This window comes from Herpailurus yagouaroundi, unplaced genomic scaffold (genome assembly GCF_014898765.1).
Source record: "Herpailurus yagouaroundi ecotype Mexico unplaced genomic scaffold, PumYag 210, whole genome shotgun sequence".
Lineage (NCBI taxonomy): Eukaryota > Metazoa > Chordata > Mammalia > Carnivora > Felidae > Herpailurus > Herpailurus yagouaroundi.
In genome coordinates, this window is record NW_024412441.1 from 20,908,123 (window position 1) to 20,933,618 (window position 25,496).

Sequence of the window (25,496 nt, forward strand, 5' to 3'; positions counted from 1 at the left end):
CCTTCAGACCAAATGGTTTTTATTATGTCTGTTCAACCTTGACTTAAAGCAGCACAGTTGACATCTGAGAGGGCCATTTCGTAGATTTCCACTGGTGGGGTCTATTTGCTTGAAATTTCACAACTTTAGAGATACAAGAAGATCCTACAATGTTTCAGAGAAAATAAAACAGATCACCAAGGAGGCCACATGACTTCTCAACAACCACTCTGAAAGAAGACAATGGAGAATACCTTCAAAACAGTAGGGAGAAGTTATTTTCAACCTGAAATTCCATACAAGCCAAAACATTAATAAATTTGAGGGTTGAATAAAAACCTTCAGGTATGTGAGGGCTCAACAACTTTAGCTCCCATCCTCCCTGTCTTAAGAAGCCATTAAATGGTGTGCTCCTGTGAAAAAAGGGAGTTCATTTACAATAAGGAAAGCACAGATCCATGGATCAAACTGACTGTCTTAGAATCCCCAGACTGGTGATACCCAGTTCCTAAGCCTCTGGGAAGCTCTAGAATCATCCCTCTGGGCATCTCCTCAGAGCTCCCTATCGTCTCTCACATCATATCTAATCCACTTGTTCAGCTGGACTGCTTACTGCTTCCCCAGTTCCCCTGCCTTTTGATCCCCCTTCCTCAGTATGTCTTCTCTCCTAGCCTTTGTGCCCCAAGGGACAACACAGGTAGAAAGCAACCCAGCCCCATACTCAGTCCTTACTCTGTCCTCATCTGGCTCTTTCCCACTGCCCGTTGCTCCAGTAGTGAAACTTGCTAAAATCACTGATACTCTCTGTTTGGAGAATCTAGTGGGTACATGTTTTTGCCTTCCTTAAACTCTAGCATTTAGAACGTGTTGACCACTTTGGCTTCCTTTTGACTTAGAACATGTTCAACTAAATCTTTTCCTACTGCTCCAATGACTTGTTCCTAATTTCTTCAGCCCCCATCTCTTAAATGTAGTGAGTCTACACCGGTTTTCTCTCTCCAAATCCTCTTGGTTTTACCTATTTGTATCTATAAAATCAGTCTGCTTCTTTCCAATCCCACTGCAACTGCCTTAGTTCAGAACTCCTTACTTGTCTCTTATGTAAATAACTTGTTCCTACTAGTTTTCTTGCTACGATCTTGCCCACCTGCTCCCAATCTATTCTTCACAATGTAACTGAATTAATTCTAAAACAAATCTGACCATGGCACTGCCCTCCTGATAACTTCAATGATGCATTACTTGTAAAACTCTTGAGTAAGGCCCCACACTACCTCATCTCTCCGCCTAGAGTCTAGGAAGCCCTATTGCTTCAGACGGTTCACCTGCCACGCTCCACTTCTCTGCCGGTCTACCTCCTGCCCATCCTTTCAGCGCAGCACTAGCCTCCCTGCTTTCTGCACCCCCGGCCCACCCATGCATCGGGCCGGACACGACCCTCGGGTGGCTCCACAGTCCAGGACAGTAAGTAAGCACTCCCATTCAGGAGTGTCCTTGCTCGACGAGGGCGCCGCCAGGGCGGCAGCTGTCTCCGATTTCAACGGTACCGCCCGCCAGGCGCGGCGCCACACTCAGGTTCATCAAACGTCGGCCGAATCAATGAGAGAATGGGAAAAACAAATTAGAGTCTTTTTTTTCCCGCCCCAGGTCCCATCCAGCTGTGGGCCTGGGCTTTATTTCCTCTGACGATTTAGGGGCAGAGGCGAGAGACCCTGCCGTACCTCCACAGCGCGGTGGAGGCAACTAGGCTACTAGAAGGCAGACGCCGAGAGCGCGCGGCAGGAACGCGCAGTCTCAGCCCTCCCCGGCTCCGCCCCCAAAGTGTGCTTGCTTTTCCCCGGACGCGCGCCGCTTACGTCGCAGCCTCGCCTCCCTCTTCCACCCACCTCCAGGCGACCCGGAAGTTGTACGTGTGACGCTGCTTTCCCTCTCCCACAATACCTCGCGGTCTTCCTTTCCAACCCGGGTCTGGCAGGGTGAGTGTGGGTGCTGGGTCTCGGCTTCGATAATCTGCTTCCATCCTCGCTGGGGATTGTGCTGACCGGGACCGCGAGATTTCTTCTAAGCCGGTCCAGGACTCCGCTTTTCTCGGGGACGCGAACCCGCGCTGTTTAGTGGGTTTCCGTAGCCTGGGAAGGAGAGTGGCCAGGTTTACGGGAGCCGAGCCTGCAGGGGTTTCTGGGGCTCCGGGAGCATCTGAGGGGCACGGCGCTTTGACCGCGGGGAAGCCGACTCGGCTTTGCCAATACCTGGGGTTTCGGGCTTGCCACGACCTTTTGCACCGGCAGCGCCCTGAGGGTGGCAGCGTGAGACCGGGCTCGGGAGGGAAGGAGGACTTTGGTTTGTGCTGGTCCCATTCTGGTCTGAACTTCCTTGTCGCTTGGGTTTAGATGGCTCCCGCAAAGAAGGGTGGCGAGAAGAAGAAGGGCCGTTCTGCCATCAACGAGGTAGTGACCAGAGAGTACACCATCAACATTCACAAGCGCATCCATGGAGTGTGAGTATGTCTGCAGTCGGCCCGATGCCTTGCTGGTTGGGGGCTTCTGAACTCACGCGTCTGGCTGTCACTCTGAGGTCTGTCTAGTTAAAAGCTAAAAATTCGGATCTCTGTTCCATGTCCCCTGTTTAAGGTTTATAGGGTTTAAAGCGTAATCCTCGGAGGTTCGTGATTGGAAACACAAGATTGAATTGTAGTTTCTGGCAGAACCAGTTGGGGGAACTTGGTGATGATAAAATGATTTCACTGGGTGCTTTGTAACTGAATAAACTTGGGCAGGCTAAAGGGTAAAAGATGCATATAGGAAGGCAAACTTTTAAATGTCTCTAGACCCCCGTAAAGCTAAGCAATTAACTGGAAAAGGAGTATTCAATCCAGGATGTGGACATTTTATTTATTTATTTATTTATTTTTAATATATGAAATTTATTGTCAAATTGGTTTCCATACAACACCCAGTGCTCATCCCAAAAGGTGCCCTCCTCAATACCCATCACCCACCCTCCCCTCCCTCCCACCCCCCATCAACCCTCAGTTTGTTCTCAGTTTTTAAGAGTCTCTTATGCTTTGGCTCTCTCCCACTCTAACCTCTTTTTTTTTTTTTCCTTCCCCTCCCCCATGGGTTCCTGTTAAGTTTCTCAGGATCCACATAAGAGTGAAACCATATGGTATCTGTCTTTCTCTGTATGGCTTATTTCACTTAGCATCACACTCTCCAGTTCCATCCACGTTGCTACAAAAGGCCATATTTCATTTTTTCTCATTGCCACGTAGTATTCCATTGTGTATATAAACCACAGTTTCTTTATCCATTCATCAGTTGATGGACATTTAGGCTCTTTCCATAATTTGGTTATTGTTGAGAGTGCTGCTATGAACATTGGGGTACAAGTGCCCCTATGCATCAGTACTCCTGTATCCCTTGGATAAATTCCTAGCAGTGCTATTGCTGGGTCATAGGGTAGGTCTATTTTTAATTTTCTGAGGAACCTCCACACTGCTTTCCAGAGCGGCTGCACCAATTTGCATTCCCACCAACAGTGCAAGAGGGTTCCCGTTTCTCCTGGGATGTGGACATTTAGAGGGGATTCTTTTAGTTCCTGACACAAATATGTATTAACATCCTGGTTGAGTTGTAATACCAGAAATGAGACTGTTAGACAAGAAAAGAATGTGTCAATAGAGTATTAGGGCAATATGTGTGCAAAGGACACATGGCTGTTGTGGATTTGTGATGTACAAGAATATTGAGAATGATTTTGAATGTTGTAGTTCTTGGGACTTTTTGTCTGTATGGTTTTAAGTTCTTAAGTTTACTGCTAAGAATGGAGACCCAACCCCTTATTGAATACTGTTATTTGGAGTATTTTTTGAAGATATGATATTTGTTAATTTTAAAACATCCACAAACAAGCGCATCCCCCCCCCCACTAGTATGTATGCATATTTTCTATTTGGCTTAATCATATCCTTGTAAGGAGAGACAAAGTAACCTTAAATTGAAGAAAAAAAAATTATTTTGGTTCAGTATCCATAGCCCCAGTTTGCAAAAACTTTTCAAGTAGTTCTGCCAAGGTTTAACCAGATATGATCCTTAAGGCTCAACTTGGACTTACAGTAAATAATCTTTCCTGAATTCTAAAGTTCACAAAATGTTTCTATACGCAAAAGACACCAAAAGCAAATACAGAAATGAGAAGATGATTGATCCTAGGTTCAGGCATTGAAGAGATTTTCACACTGATCTTTAAATGTAGATAACACTGAGGCATGCCTGGGTGGCTTGGTCGGTCAAGCATCTGACTTCAGCTCTGGTCATGATCTTGCGGTTCATGAGCTTTCAGGGAGCTTGAGCCCTGCATCAGGCTCCTTGCTGACAGCTCAGAGCCTGGAGCCTGCTTTGGATTCTGTCTCCCTCTCTCTTTGCCCCTCCTTTGCTTATGCTCTGTCTCTCAAAAACACACACACACACACACACACACAAATTAGAAATAACGTTGATATGGGACACCTGGGTGGCTCAATCTATAATGGTTTGAGTTCGAGCCCCAGATGGGACTCTGCTGACAGTTCAGAGCCTGGAGCCTGCTTCCGAGTCTCTGTCTCTGTGTGCCTGCCTCTCTCTCCCTCTCCCTCTCCCTCTCCCTCTCCCTCTCCCTCTCCCTCTCCCTCCCTCCCCCTCCCCCGCTCACACTTTCTCAAAAACAAATGAACATTAAAAAAAAAAGTATTTTAGAAATAACGTTGATACAAGCTGGAAAGTTTCTTGGCTTTAAGTATTATCTGCTTTCCATTCTGTAGTCTGTTGGCAGTATTTCTCAGTAAAAATAAAACAACATTCTAATGTGTGTGGAGCCTGTTAATGCCTAAACACTAATTTTGATTGGCATGTTAGCTATAGCAGTCTAGCTAAACACCTGGTCAGATTAAAAATAGAGTTCCAAAATCAAGACCAAATTTTAATTGGACCGCCTATAAACTTCTACATTGGAGTCCCTTACTTTGCCTCCTTAATGTCCTGATCCTTTGAGGTCATTCTAAAGTTTCAGTATTAAGCTCCTCAGAGCAATAGAGCAAAGTGGTAGCTAAATTCTTGGGGCAAAGGACACATGGCTGTTGTGGACTTGTGACATACAAGAATATTGAGAATGATTTTGAATGCTCTAGTTCTTGGGATTTTTTTGTCTGTATGGTTTTTACAGTCTGTGCCTTTTGGAAAAACCAACACCTTGTTAACTGGTTTAAGGCAAAGACCCGTACAAATTCTGGTCCCCTTAACCATTCTCTAAAATGGTGGAGTATGACTGACAACCTAGAAACCAGAAACCTGGAGCCATTTTGGCTGAAAGTTGTGGACCAGGGCATGAGAAAAGGTGGCTGTAAGGAGATTTGCATTGTTGGTGAAGAGCTTTTGGGAAGGCCTAAGTGTGTGCAGAAACAAGACCAGAACGTGTGTGTTGTAATATCGACTTCAAACTATCCGTAAATAGAAGTGAGGTCTGAAACAGACATTCTGTCCCCAAAGCCTCTTCGGCTAGAGAATTCAATAGTAGTTGGTCCAGAGAAAAGTAGTGAGTCCTAGTCAAATTGATAGCCCTGCTTCCCATGTCCTAATTTTGTAGGTATGTATATACGTCTTTATTCACTGAGAAGCACGGTACTCTGGGGTATACCTACAAAATTCTCCTTGACCATTCTTCCAGTCCTCCTTTGCCTGCACACAGGAACATCAGCACCAGAATCTTAATTCAGAGGACTACCTAATGCCAGAGTCATACTAAGTCATTTTAACAGGTTTCTCTGAGAAATTGACTTAGTGTGGTTCTTAGAAGATCAGCACAGAGGCCAGATTCCCCTAATACAGTGATCAGACATCAAAGTTCGTGTTTCTGTCTCCCTTTTTAAAGTCACCTTTAATCTTAGATACTTTAAACACACAAACTAATAGTAAACACATTCATGTAAGGAATACCATATCACTGTTCTTTGGATAGATCTTGAAATAGCAGTGGATTTGCAAGGTGATGAGATAATAGTTGGGGTGGGGTACTTGTTCAGTCTTCCTTTGAAACGCTTAGAAATCTTTTTTTTTTTCTCCTGTAAGGTCTTTCTCAGAAAATGTAGGCAGTGCAGAAGTAAATGACCAAAACTACAAATCTGTCCTCGTAGGATACCAGCACTTTTGTTGCAGGAAGATGCCCTCTCAGTTCATGAGGAGCATCCGGATCAGAACCAAAGTAACTCTCAATGCTGGTGTTCCATTCAAAGCAGATCAGCCTCCGAATCGTCTGATGGTGGACATCCTGATACCGGCTGTAATGCTATACTGGGGGCACACAAGTCAGTAGAGGCCAGAGAAGGAATTTGAAGAGTCTGAAAGATTTTTGTTCTTTTTCCTTATTAGGCTGGAATTCTGAACCACACCTTCCAAGGCTCTTAATTGAGGGAGATGATTATACTTTAGTTGAGGCCAACAGACCTGTCTTGGCTCTTTCACTGTAATGTGATTTAGTCACATTAATATTAAAAATGCCTGATGGAGAAGTATGTTTGGTTTAACAAGTGGAATATAGTACTACTTGGTTTTTTCATCTACTGTAACTCTGGATGCCTGGGATAGTCACCATTCCATAATTAATAACAGGAGCCATCACAGAAAGATTGTGCATAAGTGGGATTATTGCCACACCTACATTTCTCCTGTATTCCACGGTGCCATTGGGGCAATCTCTGAGATTTGTTGAAGGCACTGGGGTTTTTTGTTGCTTTTTAATTTTTTTTTTTCCAACATTCATTTTTGAGAAAGCAGAGTGTGAGTGGGGTAGGGGCAGAGAGAGCGAGAGACACAGAATCCGAAGCAGGCTCCAGGCTCTTGAGCTGTCAGCACAGAGCCTGACGTGGGGCTCAAACTCAAACCTTGAGATGACCTGAGCCAGTCAGACACTTAACCAACTGAGCCACCCAAGTGCCCTGAAATCCAGTGCCTTTTTGTATTGATGCTTCTTGAAAATAACCGCATTTCCTTCCCCTCACCCCTTTATTTGGGACATTCATACATTTGTTTGGGAGAATATCAAGCACTTGACTATATTAGGCACAGTCCTGGGCTCTGCAGATTCATTGGGAAAGCAAAGACCCTGTCCTTCTAGTTTACTTTAGTAAGAAATTAAGATTCAAAATGGTAAAAAGCGCCCGGTGAAAAGTCAGTCATCTGTGAAAGTGCATGCTGTTTTAAAGGCCACACAGATGATGGAACATTTGAAAAGTGTAGGTGTGAAACAAGTTCTTCAGGCAATTTATGCTTTGTTCTAAAACCCCCAAGTGAAGACCTGAATCCTTATTCATTTCTCAGTGCCTGCTTGATAAGTAACATTTGACAGTTCATTGTTCATTCTTCTGTGGGAATGCTTTATTATTTTTTTACATCCAAAGATTCCACAGTCTTGTTCTTTTCTTATTTCTCCTCTAGCTGCTAACCTTGTGGTACCTCCTCACATCCTCTTAATCCTCCTTTCATCATCCTCTTAATGTTGAAGAGCCCCAGGACTCTGTCTGTCTTCTATCTATGCTGGGTAATAGTAACTGGTCTCAGGGCCACATATATCCAATTACTATTGGCTTGGGTATTTATTCACATGTCCCAAACCAAGCTCCTAGCGTTCATCTTCACGCCTAACTTTCCCATTCCTCTCGAAGCTTTTCCCCCTTTCAGTCATTGTCAGGTGAGCATGTCCTGTTGGTCCTGCCTGCCACATTTGGACCAGTTGCCCTCGTCCCACGACCATTTCTCTCACTTAAATGGTTACAGTTAGCCTTGCTCAGATTCCACATGAGTTGGCCACTTACTTTCTTAATCATACCAGTAGCTGGGTGGGGGTGTGTGTGTGTGTGTGTGTGTGCCTTTTTTTTCCTTCTGCCTGAATGCTTTTCTCACAGATCCCTAAATTGCTGTTCTCATGATCTGCAGATCTAGACTCTAGTATCTTCTTGGCCGTCTTATTTAAACCTGCATTCCCTTTCCCTAATGTTCCCTCTTTTTTCCCTGGTTAATTTTTTCTCTGTGGTACTTGATACCATCTCTTTTACTCCATATTTCACCTACATATAGCAGTTGTACCTACTGCTGTTATTTCAGGCACCTTTTATTTCTAGATGGTCAGGTGTTTACATGAATGAACTGAACTTGCTTGATGGGTTCTAGAAATAGCAAGGAAGCTAAGTGAGGGTGGAGCAAAGGGAGCAGGGGAGATGGTAAGAGGCACGAGGGTCATCTTTTGTAAGTATGGAAAATCACTGAAGGTTTTAGAGCAGAATTAGGTCAGTCTACCATGCTCTATATGTTATATTGGATTTCATAAAATTCACTTCCATCTAACAAGTGAAGTGCCTATTAATGCGCCAGGGCCTGCATTGGGTTATAGAGGTGAATGGTTGACATGGCCCCTTCTCTGAGCTTCAGTCGTAGGTGGTGGGGCACCTTTTTAGACTTGGGTCTCTGCTCCTGTTTGAAATGGCCTTCACTTGTCCAAATGCTTGGCCATTTCAGTGTGTAGTAAAGTTTTGCTTTTTCAACACTTTTTTATTTAAAAGCATGAAATTCAGATGAATTTGTGTGTCCTCATATAAACAACAGGTTAATAATATCTAACTCCGTTGAAACAGACATGAGTTAATGACCATGCCTGACACATGCTAAGAGCTCCAAGAATTGACTGTGGTTTTCATATCTCTTGAGAGGAAATGTTTAGTTTCCAAAAATATGCCATGTCTTAAGATATGACAAATAATGTATACTTTGATCTGAGAACACTTTTAGTTTTATAATCCATGTATTTTATGTTCCAAGTATATCCTGTTCTTTGATTTTGCTGGGCAGATGGTATTAGACCATAGGGTGTTTTATCAGGAAAGAATTGTATGTGTGTTAGCATTTCTTAGGATCATATGCAGAGCTCTTATCCCACATCATTGAAAGTAGATTGTGCATTTTCTGTTTCCCATGTATAACCCTAGTTTTTGGGCATTGCACACTGGGGGGAAAGGATTATTATTGCCTTAAGGCTTTGGTTTAGATTTGTTTCGTGAAAACGGGACATCATATGTTACATATTTCATTTAATTTTCTACATATTTATTTTCTTTGAATCTCAGGGGTTTCAAGAAGCGTGCCCCTCGGGCACTCAAAGAGATCCGGAAATTTGCTATGAAGGAGATGGGAACCCCAGATGTGCGCATCGACACCAGGCTCAACAAAGCTGTCTGGGCCAAAGGAATAAGGTGCTACAGTTATCTATGTTATAAGATGAACTTTTACAATTACACTAGCTTAACCAACTCTGCACAGTCTATGTAAGTTCAGTGGAAGTATTTCCTTAAAATGTGATGATGACTCAAAGGGTGGGGTGGCATCTGCAAGGAAGTCCTTTGATGTGGTATTCGAACTGAGACCTAGATGATGAAAGAGCCAGCAGTGTTGGGGTCAAGTAAGAGCATTGCACAAAGAGCACACTTGCTTGGTGTGAGCTGGAACAGGTTGGTGAAGATGGGAGTACAGATGGTGAAGTGACTTGAACAGTGAGTGAAGATGGAGTTAGGAAGGGAACAGACTATGTGACATTTTGTTGTTCATGGCAAAGAGTTTGGTTCTAGTAGACATAATGGGAAACCTATGGTACAGTGGTTTTCAGCAGTAGGCAGTTCTGGTGTCACTACTAGAGGTTGCCACAGGTCAAGGGCTCTGCTAAATATCCCACAGTGCACAAGGCAGCACCCCCACAATTATCCAGCCCAATTGTCAATAGTGCCAAGCCCTCCTTATAAGCAGGACAGTGGTTTTTGCTGTGGAGGATGATATAAGGTGCTGGAGTAGACCAGCTAAAGGGAATGGTGCTGGTGTGGATCTAGGTGATTATTTTTTTTTTTTTTTTTTTTTTTTTTTTTTCCCCAACGTTTATTCATTTTTGGGACAGAGAGAGACAGAGCATGAATGGGGGAGGGGCAGAGAGAGAGGGAGACACAGAATCGGAAACAGGCTCCAGGCTCTGAGCCATCAGCCCAGAGCCCGACGCGGGGCTCGAACTCACGGACCGCGAGATCGTGACCTGGATGAAGTCCGATGCTTAACCGACTGCTCCACCCAGGTGCCCCAAGGATCTAGGTGATTATTAAGACTAGAGCAGGGGGAGGGAGCTGTCTGCATCTGGTGTTAGGGGAATGACAGAGGGACCTGAGATTCAGTCCTGCAGTTGCTGTCATTGAGCATTCTGGTAGAGAAGATCTGTCTAAAAAAGGGAGTGTCCAAAGAGGTTCATTGAGATGATGGGGGGAGGGGAGCACAAAAGCCAAGAAGAGTCCTGAGGTTTGGATTGCTTCAGAATGTTTCATGTCCTCAGACCAGTAAAAGGAGATAGTCTGCTGTAATGCTGCTAAGGTTGGGTGAGAGGAGAGGGTTGTGTGCATAAGGTAGGGAAACCGAACAGTCACTAGTCTTCTGTGTTGAATGTGTCCATCAGTGTTTGGTGTTTCTCCAAATTTACATTGAACATAGATGAATCCTATAATAATTAAGATTTGGGTGTTGGTAAGAGGGAAAAGACCTAGCATGTTTGGATCCATGTTTCAGCGTAGGTTGAGTGTCAGTGGTTGCTGCCTGCTGAGACAGATGTATATCCTGAGACCATAGCATTTAATGTCCACCTTGTGGGTATTTCTTTTCCAGGGAACTGCTGTCTACTTGTAGTGCCTGATCAGATTCAGATAAAGGATAGAACACAGATGAGGGGATAGGAGGTGTTAGTACCAGTGGCAGTTATTTTCTTGATAGGAGGCGTTGACTTAGCATGTTTATATCTTTATTAGGAATGTTCCATACCGTATCCGTGTGCGGCTGTCCAGAAAACGTAACGAGGATGAGGATTCACCAAACAAGCTCTATACGTTGGTTACCTATGTACCTGTCACCACTTTTAAAAGTAAGTTGAAATCCCATAAAGCTGCTGGAATTAGAAAAGCAGCCTTAGCCCTTTTAGAACCTGAATTCATCTGTCCCAACAGATACTTAATTATGCACCTATGTGCCCTGCATCCTTCTTATAGGGAAATGGGTAACAGGCATAATAGTCACTGTAAACCTTTGTGTCATGGTGTGGGAAATTGCAGGAAGATACAAAACAGGTCCATAGCTGGGTTGTAAAAAGGTCATGTAATACTGGCCTCCACCCTTCAAGAGAAGGTTTTGGAATGTTAAAGTGTGAGGTGTGAGGATGGAAATTGACTGACTCTCCTTCTTTTGCAGATCTACAGACTGTTAATGTGGATGAGAACTAATTGCTGATTATCAAATAAAGGTATAAAACTGCCTTTCTGTTTGGTTTTCCCTTTCTAGTTGCCATGTACAGTTGACTCTTGAACAGTGTGGAGTTAGGGGTGCCAGTTCCCACAGTCAAGTACCCAAAACTTAATAGACTTACCAATGAAGTAAGCTAGAAGGAAAAATGTTGAACCAAATCAAGAGAAAATAAATTTACAGTGCTCTGTCAAAAAAGTCCACATGTAGGGGTGCTGGGTGGCTTAGTAGGTTAAGTGTCTGACTTCAGCTCAGGTCATGATCTCGCGGTTTGGTGGGTTCAAGTCCTGCGTCGGGCTCTGTGCTGTGTTTCCCTCTCTCTGCCCCTCCCCCCTCAAACTCTCAAAAATAAACATTAAAAGAAGAAATCCACATATAAACGGACCTATGCTGTTCAAGAGTCAACTGAAATATCTTTATGCAGTTGCCAATTACATAGGATTGCTTGGAGAGCTTTTCCTATAGGGTATGCCTGTGCCCCTTCTCCCCAACACCTGGGGTCTGAGTATCTGGGTAGAGTAGAGCCTAAGCAGGTTTTAAAAGTGATTCTGAAGTGCATCGTGGCCTGGGAAAACCTTTTTAGGTTATCTGGGACATTGGGGGTATATGTAATTCTAGGAAAGATTTTTCTAGAGACTGCCATGTAGAACTCAATCGCCATTGGCCACTTTACATATTTTAACATCTTTAAATGATGGAAATATCTTAAGACAATATATTTGATAGCTTCTTAAACTATTTTTTAATATAATTAAGCTGTTTGTATTGAGTATACCTTCAAAAGGTATAGAATAGTAATTGATTTTTGATGGATTAAGCCAGATTAAGGCTTTTATATACGGATCATGTTATATGTACAGCTCACTTGTTTGTAATGGCCCCCTGAAGTATTTTTAATCCCCATTTATGTGGAACCAAAGTTCAGAGGTAAAGTTTACGGTTACAATAATAAAATCCACTAAATTCAGCCTGAAAGCATTGTGTTGGAGGAATTATATTTCATCAGTGTTTACACCCCTGGTATTATCGAATGCTGTTGTAAATAGGTGCTTCATTTTTGAGCCCCAGGGGTGATGGTACTATACGTAACCACTGGGGAGTTGAACACCTACACTATCACTATTTACTGAGAACACAGACTGGGTGGGGATAATGGTGGAGATACCTCTAGACACAAATAAGTTATAAACAAGGACCAAGTCAATACAAAAGTTTCTTATTAAAAAACTTAGAGGCCAACATTGAAAGCATGGTTTGTACACAACATTTTTGGAAGGACAGAGTACAACTAAATATATTAAAATGGTTTCAATTACCAGCATTGAAACAAAATTAGTGCAAAAGAAAGCCAAATACAATTGCACAGATAGTGGCTCTTGGATCTTGAAAGTGAACTTGATTTGTAACCTCTCCCATTATCCAAGTGAAGAATGAGAGCTTGGGCTTTTGTCTCTGGTTTAGTATGATACATTCAACTCTTCTGTTGCATCTGAGAACGAAATCATACTAGCGTCACAGCAGAAGTGCCCATTTCAGCCAATCTGATGAAAGTGAAACAGCAAGTTACAGCATCAAGGGAACTGATGTATGGATTCCCTATAGCACTGATGGGATCCAGCTCATAATTCTCTTAATAAATAGAAATGCTTGAGGGTTGCATCAGTTCCCCTGGCCACAGTTGTGGCTGTCCGGTTGCTCATCCAGATACCCAGCTTGCAAAATACACTCAAAATGAATTAGGCTGAAATGAAGATTGAGGGGCTGACCCCTACAAAACAGGTCCAAGGCTTTGGTATGGCTGACTCCTCTCAGTAAACTGCTATCTTGCTACACGTTATTCAGCTTGAGTTCAGGCTGTGATTGGCGGCTCATTTCAAAAGTTTTGAGACTGTACTGATTGATCTTGGCGTTTTCAAGTTTCGATTTAATGTCCAGTGGCTTTTCAAAAAAGTTTACTAATGACTGTTCAGTCAGAAGTGAAGCTAAAATATGTTCAAGGGAGACAGTCCAGTCCCCTTCTACCTCTTCAGTAAATGTCCGGGAGTCCTGGGGAGTCTTCCCAGCGTTGTTGTCTGCAAAAACCGAGTCCTGGTCTGGAGAAAGAGCTGAAGCCTGCAGCTCCTCCCCACCTTCCTGGGAGCAGCTTCCAGAGCTGCTACTTCTCTGCCCCACTTCCCCAATCTGCAGCAGCAGAGTGGTTACTGTGGCAATGGCTTGATACAACTCGTTTTCTTCTGGATCTTCATGGAACATACTGTACAAAGTTTTACAGAACTGGATAAATTCTCTCTGGAATTAAAAAATACACAGCAACATAACCAGGATAGAAATATAATGTATATATTTTTTTAACTTAAAAGTTCTTAGAGAAAACCACATAGCAGTCTTTGAAGCAAATGATAAGATAGTTTGCCTTTCTACTCAGAAAGTACTACCAGTGACTCCAGGGAATTTGACCACACAGAAATGTGCTCTTTGTCTATACAGTAACTATTAAGAAAAAATCTGTGCATTCCAGAGGACATGTGCACCCTTTAATCCAAATCAACTTGTAGAAATGGATCCAAAAGCTATAGAGATTTGTTTATAATGATGTTTAAGTCTAGGATTTACAACAGAAAAAGTTGGAGACTGCTTAAATGTTATGACTAAACAAAATAATGGCTTATTCATCTGATAGGATACGAGGCATAAACTTAACAGATGTGAAATGAAGTAAAACAGTGATGCCTGATGCTTTTTCAAAGTATATACACATTGCTGCTCAAATGGAGAATCTAATGTGATGAAAGGCACTTCTAGTAGGATTTAGCTATACATTTACTCTAGGAATAGGAACATGGTTGAGACCTAACTTAATAATTTGGGAGAGGGACACCTGGGTGGCTCAGTTAAGCATCCGACTGTTGATTTCATAGTTTGTGAGATAGAGCCCCACATCAGAGCCTGCTTGGGATCCTTTCTCTGCTCCCCTGCTCACTCCCAAAATTTTTAAAAATAATTTGGGAGAGCTATTCATGATTTTGAAGTAAATAAAAGCAAGGTATTAAAACAGCCTACTTTTGTTTATAGTTAGAAGTTGACATCCTGTATATCAGAATGTTAGTACCGGTAGCTCTGGGTGATGGGATTTAACTGGCTTTTTAAAAAGTGAGGTAGAGTTGACCTACAGCATTGAAATGTGACTATATCCCAGAGAGAATGAAAATTTGAAAGCAACTCCCCAACAGAGTAGAGCAACCCTTCTGAAGTTTTCCAGGATATATGAATGCCATGTGTTCTGTGGTCAAAAGAGACCAAGAAACACTGCATGCTGAATTCCTTCTTGAAGGCTCACAGTCCACATTAGCACCAAAAAGACTGATAATCCTGTAATAAAGGAACATTTCCAACTTGAAGCCTACATTTCCCAAACTTTGGGAGGAATCCTTTAAACATTTCCCTTATTTAGTCACCAGTGTTCAGCTCTGATCCTTTGATTATGCTTTTGGAAGTAGGCCCCAGCTCAACTTTCAAGCTTACCTCTGAACTGGCAAAGTGGTTAATTCTCTGCATAGAATAAGGTTCATACCTGGCTCATCTTGGGCAACTCTTTCTCAGTTTTATCTTTTTCTTTGGCTAAATCTTTAATCATCTGCTTCAGCTGTTTCTGATAATCAACTGCATCACCTTGAGACACAGAAAATACGATATATATTTTAAAACTCCATGAAAGCAAAAAGGAACATGTAGAATGGGGCAGTGAGGGCAGAATTCCACTAAATATACACAAACTGAAAACAGATTAGAGAGTCTGTTCTACAACTGACCATGAGTGGAGTGTGGTAGCTGCATGGTAACCCCTCAAACCTTAGGCAAGAGGAATAAACGTGGTGGTTGGGCCGAGGGGCAGTCCCTCAATACACTGCCACTTGAAAGATTTCTGGCTCCTGAAAGCAGTGGGCTGTTGATTCACAGTATGAAGGGACTACATAAGTCCACTTCTAAGAAGAGCTGTGAAGTTTCTTCTAACAATTGCAGTGTGTGCCTGCAGGGGAATTAATGAGAAGAAGTACATACCATTTGACTTCCCAAAAACCAGTGGTCTTGACGTCGACAACAGAGGATTCTTTAACGGGGACTGGCTGTCTCGATCATTTTCAGTGAGTGCTTAAAACAAAAAAAAAAATTACGTTGAACAAATTACTGCATGTTAAGCAAAACTGGCCGTTAATTCAGCTTTTTATGTAATTAAGAACTAAAGGCTAAGCCAATAGCAACCCCTCCCCACCCCTGCACCCTGTGGGCTGCAGTCTTTGCAGGGACTCTGAACTCCCTAGTACACCAAGCACCGTCTGGATACACAGAGTAAAGAAAACAACAGACCACATAAAGCCTTTTTCTCGATTTACGTAGACAAGATTTTAATTAATGAAATACAAATTCATAGGACACTGCTGATACTGCCCTGGAAAAATGTATGTAGTAAAATCCTATTTTCTTTTTTTTTTAAATTTTTTTTTTAAACTTTTTTTTTTTTCAACGTTTTTATTTATTTATGGGACAGACAGAGACAGAGCATGAACAGGGGAGGGGCAGAGAGAGAGGGAGACAGAGCCTGACGCGGGGCTCGAACTCACGGACCGTGAGATCGTGACCTGGCTGAAGTCGACGCTTAACCGACTGCGCCACCCAGGCGCCCCAAATCCTATTTTCTAAAACCCAAAATATATGTATGTATATACATACACAGAAATTCTAGAAATAAATACACAAATTTCTGGATGGTGGGATTAGCATTTTAAACTTCATGGCATCTGTTTTCATAGTGAGCATATACTACGTTTCTAACAAAAACTGAAAAATTGCTGAATACAAAGCATTTTATCATTGCAAGTTTTCTTGAAATATACAAAAATACTCCTACCAGAATCTTCATTATACTACTGAAAATAGGAAATGGCACAGCCATTTTGAAAAACCATCTGGCAGTTCATCAAAAAGGTAAACAGAACTACCATTTGACCCAGAAATTCTACCCTTATGTATATACCAAAGAGAAATGAAAACCTACCCACTTAGAAACTTGTACACAAGTTACAGGAGCATTGTTCACAAGAGCCAAGAAGTGGCAATAAACCCAAGTGTTCAATTAATGACGGGATTAGGACATAATCATCAAATGGAGTATCAAATTCAGTCATGAATAAGCACAGAGACAGGCTATAACATGGATGAACCTTGAAAACTGAGTAAAAGCCACACACAAAATGGCAAACTGCATTATTCCCATTTATAGGAAATACCTAAAACAGGATTCTATAAAGACAAAGCAAAGCAAAATGGATGGGCTGGGAGCAACAGCGAGAGTATGGTCCTTTTTAGGGTGATGAAAATTCCTAAAATTGTGATGATGGTTGTTTAAAGATACTAAAAAACGGGTTTTGTAACTTTAAATGAATGCACTATATGGTATGGGAACCACAGATCAAAAAGCTCTTATAAAAAAAAATTCTAGGGCGCCTGGTGGCTCCGTGGGTTAAGCCTCTGACTTAATTTCAGCCCAGGTCATGATCTCAGTTTGTGAGATTGAGCCCTGCATCCGGCTCTGTGCTGACAGCACAGAGCCTACTTGGGATTCTCATTCTCTCTCTCTCTCTCCTTTCTGCCTCTCCCGCATCTAAGTGCACTCACTCTCTCAAAATAAATAAAAAAATTATAAAGAATGAATGGACACAGCAGGATCCTTATATTTACTAGTAAGCCACTCACTGAGAATAAAAGGCAAAATTCAGTTGTAATCCAACAAATATCCCCAAGATGGCACCAAAGCCTTGATAAGGTACTCTCCTTCCTACTTGGGAGACATGTTTCTGGGGTTTGGGGGGTGGGAATTGTTTGGGGTTGTTTTAGGTTTGGGGGTTTTATTATAACAGATGTTATTTTTCCAGGCTTGCCCCAAAATTCTACATAGTGGCACATGCGAGCATCCACTCACTGAATAGGAGGAAAATCATAAACCCTGGATGGTACTTAGGGCAGTCATGATGGAAACAGATTTTTTTTAGGTAATAGCTGCTAGAAGATGTCAAGAGGATACTGGGCCTCTAAGAGGTGAAATGTGTACACAAGTCACTAAAAAAATGCTCTAACAGAAGAATAATACACACAAATATGGGAGCATAGAGAGGAATGGTTAATTCAAGAGGGCGAGTGTCTAGAAAGGAGACAGGTAAAGAATCAATGAAAAAACTCATTGTTACCTATGCTCCGAAGTATACAATGCATTAAGGGAAAGTAGTAAAAGTTGTTTACAATCTTTAAATGTACTTTCCACCTTCTTAAATGAGGTATCTGAACTTTCATAAATGTTTCATAAACATTTTTACATTCTGATGTGTAACTTGTAATTCAGGACTATAAATGAAATGAGACATTTCTATTAAAGTTTTCATTGTGTCTCGCTTCAAGTATAGCACAAGTTAAAATATCTTGAAGGATTTACATTTGCAGTCTATCTCAAACTTTTATCTTAATGTGGTAGATACCTTCATGACTTCAATAAATGCCACCAGCAGGAAAGTCTGTTCTCTGGCTTCAAGGACTTCACCGTCATCACCACTGCTATCTTTGTCACTTTCTAAATGGGATTCTTGTGGAGGGGAAAAGCTAGTTCTATTGTATCTTAGCTCTGGTGGAAGAGTACACACACTGCTTTCAATACAGTGTGGTTTTCAGATGCAGTTGAGACACTACAGTCATCAAAATAATACCATTCTCATATTTTTTCTTGCAAAAACAGAATAGTGCCTTCCTAGCCCTCCACAGTGGTTGAAAACAGCAAATTATAGCAGCTAGGACTTGCAATTAATTTAGGAATTCCAATATATCCAACCAAGTCTTTGATAGGAAAGCTAAGTAAAGTATCCAACTTGGGTCTCAGATATCTAAGAAAATCACTGAAGGGGCACCTGGGTGGCTCAGTCGGTTAAGCAGCCGGCTTCGGTTCTGATCATCATATGGTTCCGTAAGTCTGAGCTCCGCATCAGGCTCTCTGCTGCCAACACACAGCCCACTTCAGATCCTCTGTCTCCCTCTCCCTCTGTTCCTCCCCTGCTCATCCTCTCTCTCTCAAAAATTAATAAACATTAAAAAAAATTTTTAAATGAAATTAAAAGAAAAACACATGATGTAAACAAGTACTGGATGCTATGATCAAATCCATTTTCCTAGTGGCTTGACAATTTGGGTAATACCAAGGATCTTCAGTACCCAGCTCTTCTAAAAGGTTCAATGCAATATTACAATTTCACAAAAGATGTTTTCGGAGGTGTGTACACTACATTTTTCATATTTTTCAAAATCCTCTTTTGGTATTTTAAACTCCAGTCGAAAGAACAGATCTTTCGTCTAGCTTAAGCTATCACCAAAATGAATAATTTCTGATGTTATCAATGCTGCTTAAGTTGTTAAACTAGAATGTAATCTTATCATTTTTGTGTGTCCTGTGAAAAGCTGACCATTGTAAGTTTGCTTGGTTTGTCATCCATTATCAGAATCATCTCAAAGAGACTATATCCATTCTCTGAGAGAACTTCCTGATCTTAGCTGGATTCATCAATTAGCTCATCTGTTTCCACTTCATTTGGTGAATCCTCTTCATGTGTGCCATTTGAGCCATTTCCATTAATAATTTGGTCCTTAAGGCAGTGTGTCTTTCAGTTCCTTGGATTTTAATAGATCCTTTGACATATTAACACATTCTCAAAAGCAGATTATATAGAGTTTATCATCAGTATTGTTTCTTAGTATAACCATAAGAAAAGGCTAAGCAAAAAGTGGAGAACCAATATGGTGAGTGTAACTTGGGTGCCTGCCAGACTTTTCTCTTAGGCAAACCATGGTCGTCACCTGTTCCATTGTCTTTGGTCCTGTTGATGTTAATTTCACACACATAACATCCATTTCACAATACTGCTAAGGTTTTTATCCACAGTGACTACAGTATGAAATCTATGATTGTATATGTCCATTCCTATCATCTGATCTGCCAATACTCTTGACAAAGCAGACAATGTCATACAAAGATCTTGTGTATTTCTAATTGTACTGCATAGGTTTAGAAAGGGGATCCATTCTAAGTAAACAAACTTCAAAGATACATTCTTTTACCATAAGTGATGAAATAAAATATTTTGTCAAGTAACAAAATGGATCTAATGGTACTGAAATGTTAGAATACTTAGGATTTTTTTTTTTAACGTTTATTTATTTTTGAGAGAGAGAGACAGAGAGACAGAGCGTGAGTGTGGGAGGGCCAGAGAGAGGGAGACACAATCAGAAGCAGGCTCCAGGCTCTGAGCTGTCAGCACAGAGCCCAACGCGTGGCTCGAACTCACAGACTACGAGATCATGACCTGAGCCGAAGTCGGAGGCCCAACCAACTGAGCCACTCAGGCGCCCCAGGACTTCTTAATATTACTTATCATACCACTATTTATATTGAAATGGTTACATGCAATTCCTGATTAGGACTTTTAAATAATGATCTCTTCAAAACAGGCTGCCACTATTACTGAAAACTGAACAAAAGGTGGAAGCAAGTGTCATTACTGAGAATTTGAATGTTCAAGTGTTTTTTATGTAAAGCATGAAACATCACACAGCTTCACCCTTACTGACAAATGTATTACTGAATTTTTTTGGCTAATATGACTGGATTTTGACCCCTTTTAAAATTTTTTTATATCAAATATTCTAAAATAACAAAGCTTTTCCTCTTTTGTACACAGATACTGCTATATTTGTCTACAGTTAGGTTTCAGATTTCAAATTCTAACACTAAATATCACTGATGAAGAATTTCTAACATCATTCTTGGTTGAATTTTTGCTTTGGATCCATACTTTGTTGCTACATGTTAATATATTTTCAAGTGTGCTTTCAATTTTCAATTAAGTTCATTCAGGTCTTCAACTTGAAACCTTTTTAAAATAACCATCTTTAACCAAATGGCAAATTGGAATTATCTGTAGGATTTTTCCTTTTAACTCCACTTCTTTACAAAACCCTTTCTTTGGACAGCAAATTCACTTTTGTGTGTATAAGGCCTCAAAAAGAAGCCTATTTCTTCACGTAAAGCTGAACACAAGACTGGAGCAGCTCAAATTCTATTGGATTTAACACTTTAAGATCATTTAATGTGGATCCAGACCAGCAGGACCCCCAGGGGAGAGCTGCTCTGCAAACATAACGTATTCCCTGAATCTTGGCATCTCTAGGAGCTGGGGGCATAAGCTGCCCCCTCAGTTTGCTCCTTTACAGAAAGCCTCCAGTGTCTCATTTGTTTGTGCTCATTTACCATTTCCAATAGAGCATTCTTGGTAGCTTGCTTTGATGCTTCTAACGAATCTGATGTTCCAGAAAATGGTCTTCTGGAAGTCCAATTAGTATAATTCACTGAGCAAAATGACCAATAACTGTAGATTTATCAGTCTGCAATGAAAACTCCCAATTTAATAATCTTCTGGAATACTGTTCATCTGTACGTCACCTGATAAGGCATCAAATCATCTGGACTATTTCTCTTCTATTTCCTCTGCTAAACAAACAGTGTTGTAATCACTATGGAGCCAATAAAGGGAGCTCTTCTGGAACTGAGACCCTGGGCTTAGCACTTTCTTGCTTCCTGAGTTGCATCAGATACCTTTGTAAGCGAGCTCACAAAATCCCTTTGCCTCCATAATACCCTTGCAAAGTTACAAGCAAGAGCTCTGCACAAGGTGGGTGTGTTGGGCCCAGGGGCTGTTGTGGTTTGTTTGGTACCATGCCTCCTTCATCTGGCAAATGAGGCCTTACTCTCTGAGGGTACAAATTCAAACTTGCAAACCTCAGTATACCTCCTCCTAATTAACAAGACTCTTCTTTTACCTCCCTAGTGTGTGTGTTCCACCTTTACTCAAAAAGTTATGATGGGAAGTATGTGTTAAAATTAAATTTAAATTAAAAATACCTAAATGTATTGTGGATCTTTATGGCCTTAACAAATTGATACCTAAATAGGTTTTAGGTTGTCTGCATTATTAAGACTTTTCTTTCTTTGTGTCAAAAATTCCAATGTTAAATATAGGTAAGCGAAATAACATACATCAAATCTCAATTTGCACTTAATTAAAAATTTTAAATTTGGAGTCATATAATATAAATGTTACAATCCCATACATTCAAAAAGTTTTTGAAAAATTGATTTTCAAAAGTCATGAAGGTCTACAAATGTCTTTTAATGAACTAATAATTAAAACATGGCTTTTAGAAATAAACTTATAATTTTGAAACAACTTCAATATGAAGCTAGATCAAGAATCAAATATCAGCCTCAAATGATAATATCAAAAACCAGTAAGTTTAAAGATATATTACACTACGATCAAATGGGATTTATTCCCAGGATGCAAGGGCAGCTTAATGTTCCCAAATCAACGTGATACATCCTATCAAAAAGAGAAAGTATAAAAACCATATGATAATTTCAATAGTTGCAGAAAAAGCATTTGACAGAGTACAATATCCATTCATAATAAGAACTCTCAACTAGACCTAAAGTAGGTCTAGAGGGAACATACTTCAACATAATAAAGGCCTTATGAAAATATGAAAAACCCACAGCTAACATCATACTCTGGGGAAACACAGAGCTTTTCCCCCAAGGTCAGGGAAAAAACAAGGATGTCCACTCTCACCACTTTTACAACATAGTACTGGAAGTTCTAGCCACAGCAATCAAAAACAAAAAGAAATAAAAGGCATCCAAATCAGTAAGGATGAATTCAAATTTTCACTATGTTTAGACGATATCATACTATATAGAGAAAACCCCAAAGGCCACCAAAAAACTACTAGAACTGATAAATGAATTCGGTAAAGTCACAGGATACAAAATCAGTATACAGAAATTTGCATTCCTATACATTGATAATAAAGCAGCAGAAAGTGAAATTAAGAAAACAATCCCCAGACCCGGGACCCAGAGCAGCTCACAGGTGGTAAACAATAGCTCTTCAAGTCTGCAATAAAAAATGGCCTCCAATAAAACTACATTGCAAAAAATGAGAAAGAAACAGAACGGAAAGAGTAAAAAAGAAGAGGCAGGGCCTGAAGAATTTGTGATGAGAATAGTACTGGACCGACGTGTAGTGAACAGGAAAGTGGAGTACTTCCTGAAGGGGAAGGGATTTACAGATGCTGACAATACTTGGGAACCTGTAGAAAATTTAGATTGTCCAGAGTTAACTGAAGCATTTCTTAATTCTCAAAAGCTGGTAAAGAAAAAGATGGCACAAAAAGAAAATCTTTATCTGACAGTGAATCTGATGATAGCAAGTCAAAGAAGAAAAGAGATGCTTTTGCCAAAGGTCTTGATCCCAAATGAATAATTGGTGCCACAGACAGCAGTGGAGATTTCATGTTTCTCATGAAATGGAAAGATTCAGATGAGGCAGGCTTGGTGCTGGCAAATCAAGAGGCAAATATGAAGTGTCCTCAGATTGTAATTGCTTTTTATGAAGACAGACTAACTTGGCATTCTTGTCCAGGAGATAAGCTCAGTAACTGTTTGCATTGTTTTTTATATACATTTATACATATGTAAAATCCGGGTCTGTGTTTTTTGATTTATTAGTGTGAAGAAATAACATTCTAATGAAAATCAAGTTTCACATGTTTGTTTTGAAGTAGTATTGGGGGGAGTTGTTGGGGGTTTTCCATCTGTACCACTGGGTATTCTGGGCAAATGAAAGCTTCCTTTATCAGAAAGGAATATTTAAGAATATGGTATATTATTCCCCTGCTTTAGACAACACATTTTCTAAATGTTGGGGGAAATCTTCATAGTTGTTACTCAATCAGAACTTTTTGTTAACTCCTATATGCCTAAGTACCACTCTGGGTTTTTTTTTGTTTATTTGGGTTTTTTTGTGTGTATACTTAAAATACATATGTAAATGGGTTTTTTTTCCCTTCCTTTTTTTAACATTCCCCAAAATAAAAACAGCATTTTATAACCATGGATAAGCTCATGTTTCTGAGATGCCATCATTTTTAGCAACCTAAGAAATAAATTGTTTAAATTGACGTTTTTCCTGAAGCCTTAACCTTTCAAATTTTGTAATTAACTGTGCTGTTTTAAAAAAAAATGTAAGCAATTTAAATGGGACAATTTGAAAAGCCATATCAGAATCCATATCTACATTCATACAAATGCAAGTTTATTTGCATGATCCCTGAAAGGAAAATTTTATCACTACCAACAGTTCCCCACCCAATGAGAAAACTAGACAAGTCCTGGTGTGTTTTAATTAATTAAGCTAAACTTAGTTAAGTGGACATTTAAAGCTTCCTTCTAGTGACCTTTTCCTTTTCAAGAAATTGAAATCCCTGTGCTGTACTAAGTGGTCATGATTCATGGAATCTTTAACACTTCGTTCATGGAAACCTAATCATAATCAGATGGTTAGAGATGTTGGCAATTTAGCACCTTCTGGAATAAATGGGGGGGACAAACGTCTGTAATCTAAATTCTTGACCTTTGTGTTCGTCTTTACCCCAACTCATTCCTTACATGTAAGCTTAATCTTCTCAGTATTTGAGTTACTGGTTCAGCAGAAACCAGGAGAAGCAGTACCTTTGTAGTCAGAATGTTATCCAACTGTATATTGTTTACTTTATTGTAAATACTGGTAAACAGTGGTCAATAAATAGTTTTATATGCCTTAAAAAAAAAAAGGAAAACAATCTCATTTACAGTTGCATCAAAAATAAAAAGATACCTAGGAATAAATTTAACCAAGGAGGTGAAAGACTGGTACTCTGAAAACTATAAAACATTGATGAAAAAAATTTAAGACAACACAAAGAAATGGAAAGACATTCCATGCTCATAGGCTAGAAGAACAAATATTGTTAAAATGTCCATACTACCCAAAGCAATCTACAGATTTAATGCAATCCCTATCAAAATACCAAAGCGTTTTTCACAGAACTGGAACAAACAATCTTAAAATGTGTATGGAACCATAAATGACCCTGAACAACTAAAGCAATCTTGAAAAAGAAAAACTGGAGGTACCCAATTGCAGATTTCAAGTTATAGTACAAAGCTATAGTAATCAAAATAGTATGGTACTGGCACAAAAACAGACCCATAGGTCAATGGACAGAATAGAAAACCCAGAAATAAACCCACAATTATATGGTCGATTAATCTTCAACAAACGAGGAAAGAATATCCAATGGGAAAAAGACAGTCTCTTCAACAAATGGTGTTGGGAAAACTGGACTATTTTCTTTCACCATACACAAAAATAAACTCAAAATGGATTAAAGACCTACAAGTGAGACATGAAACCATAAAAATCCTTGAAGATAGCACAGGCAATAATTTCTCTGACGTCAGCCATAGAAACATTTTTCTAGATATGTATCCTCAGGCAAGGGAAACAAAAGCAGAAATAAACTGTTAGACTACATCAAAATAAAAAGCTTCTGTACAGCAAAGGAGAAACAATCAGCAAAAACAACAAAACAAAAGGCAACTTATGGAATGGGAGAAGATATTTGCAAATGATGTAGCTGATAAAGTATCCAAAATATATAAAGAACTTACACAACACCCAAAAAACAAATAATCCATTAAAAATGGGCATAATAAATGAACAGAAATTTCTCCAATGAAGACATCCAGATGGCGAACAGACACATCAAAAGGTGCTCAACATCATCATCATCATCAGGGAAATACAAATCAAACCTATAATGAGCTACCACCTCACATCTGTCAGAATGGCTAAAATCGACAACACAAGAAACAAGTGTTGATGAGGATGTGAAGAAAAAGGAACCCTTGTGCACTGTTGGTGGGAATGCAAACTGGTGCAGCCACTGTGGAAAACAGTATGGTGGTTCGTCAAAAAATTAAAAATAGAACTATGATCCAGTAATCGCACTGCTGGGCATGTACCCTGAAAATACAGCAACACTAATTCAAAGGGATACATGCACCCCTATGGTATAGTAGCATTATCGACAACAACCAAATTATGGAAGCAACCCAAATGTCCCCTGACTGATGAATGGATAAAGATGTGATATATATACACACACACACACACACACACACACACACACACACACACACACACA

General features: G+C 40.3%; 2 protein-coding genes and 2 pseudogenes across 7 annotated transcripts in view; 2 read left to right on the forward strand and 2 right to left on the reverse strand.

Annotated features, from left to right (window-relative positions):
- The first annotated feature begins 1,852 nt into the window (after positions 1-1,852).
- On the forward strand, positions 1,853-11,335 carry RPL31 (ribosomal protein L31). Of its 2 annotated transcripts, XM_040454045.1 has the most exons (5): positions 1,853-1,955; positions 2,370-2,476; positions 9,128-9,253; positions 10,835-10,947; positions 11,271-11,335. In XM_040454045.1, exons 2-5 carry the CDS (start codon positions 2,370-2,372, stop codon positions 11,300-11,302), a joined length of 378 nt encoding a protein of 125 aa, XP_040309979.1. In that variant the 5' UTR covers positions 1,853-1,955; the 3' UTR covers positions 11,303-11,335. The 2 variants fall into 2 exon arrangements, with proteins under 2 accessions (XP_040309979.1, XP_040309980.1); XM_040454046.1 differs by lacking the exon at positions 1,853-1,955 and having other exon boundaries at positions 2,386-2,553.
- A 1,181-nt stretch (positions 11,336-12,516) lies between these two features.
- The window catches only part of TBC1D8 (TBC1 domain family member 8), a 119,440-nt gene continuing 106,460 nt past the window's right edge, over positions 12,517-25,496 (reverse strand). For all 5 annotated transcript variants that reach the window (XM_040454048.1, XM_040454047.1, XM_040454052.1 and 2 more), the window contains 3 exons: positions 15,381-15,470; positions 14,893-14,990; positions 12,517-13,610 (listed from right to left, as the gene is read on the reverse strand). In XM_040454048.1, coding sequence (XP_040309982.1) covers positions 13,149-13,610; positions 14,893-14,990; positions 15,381-15,470 — 650 coding nt within the window. In that variant the 3' untranslated portion in view covers positions 12,517-13,148. The remainder of the gene's footprint in view (positions 13,611-14,892; positions 14,991-15,380; positions 15,471-25,496) is intronic.
- LOC121016426 (ubiquitin carboxyl-terminal hydrolase 15-like) lies at positions 18,390-19,638 on the reverse strand (annotated as a pseudogene).
- On the forward strand, positions 22,020-24,080 carry LOC121016427 (chromobox protein homolog 3-like; annotated as a pseudogene).

Bases quoted from the DNA above. Each gene is read 5' to 3' on its own strand.
- RPL31 (XM_040454045.1), top strand. From the start codon at position 2,370: ATGGCTCCCGCAAAGAAGGGTGGCGAGAAGAAGAAGGGCCGTTCTGCC. The intron at 2,477-9,127 runs GTGAGTATGTCT...TTTGAATCTCAG, and splicing joins CACAAGCGCATCCATGGAGT to GGGTTTCAAGAAGCGTGCCC. The intron at 10,948-11,270 runs GTAAGTTGAAAT...CTTCTTTTGCAG, and splicing joins ACCTGTCACCACTTTTAAAA to ATCTACAGACTGTTAATGTG.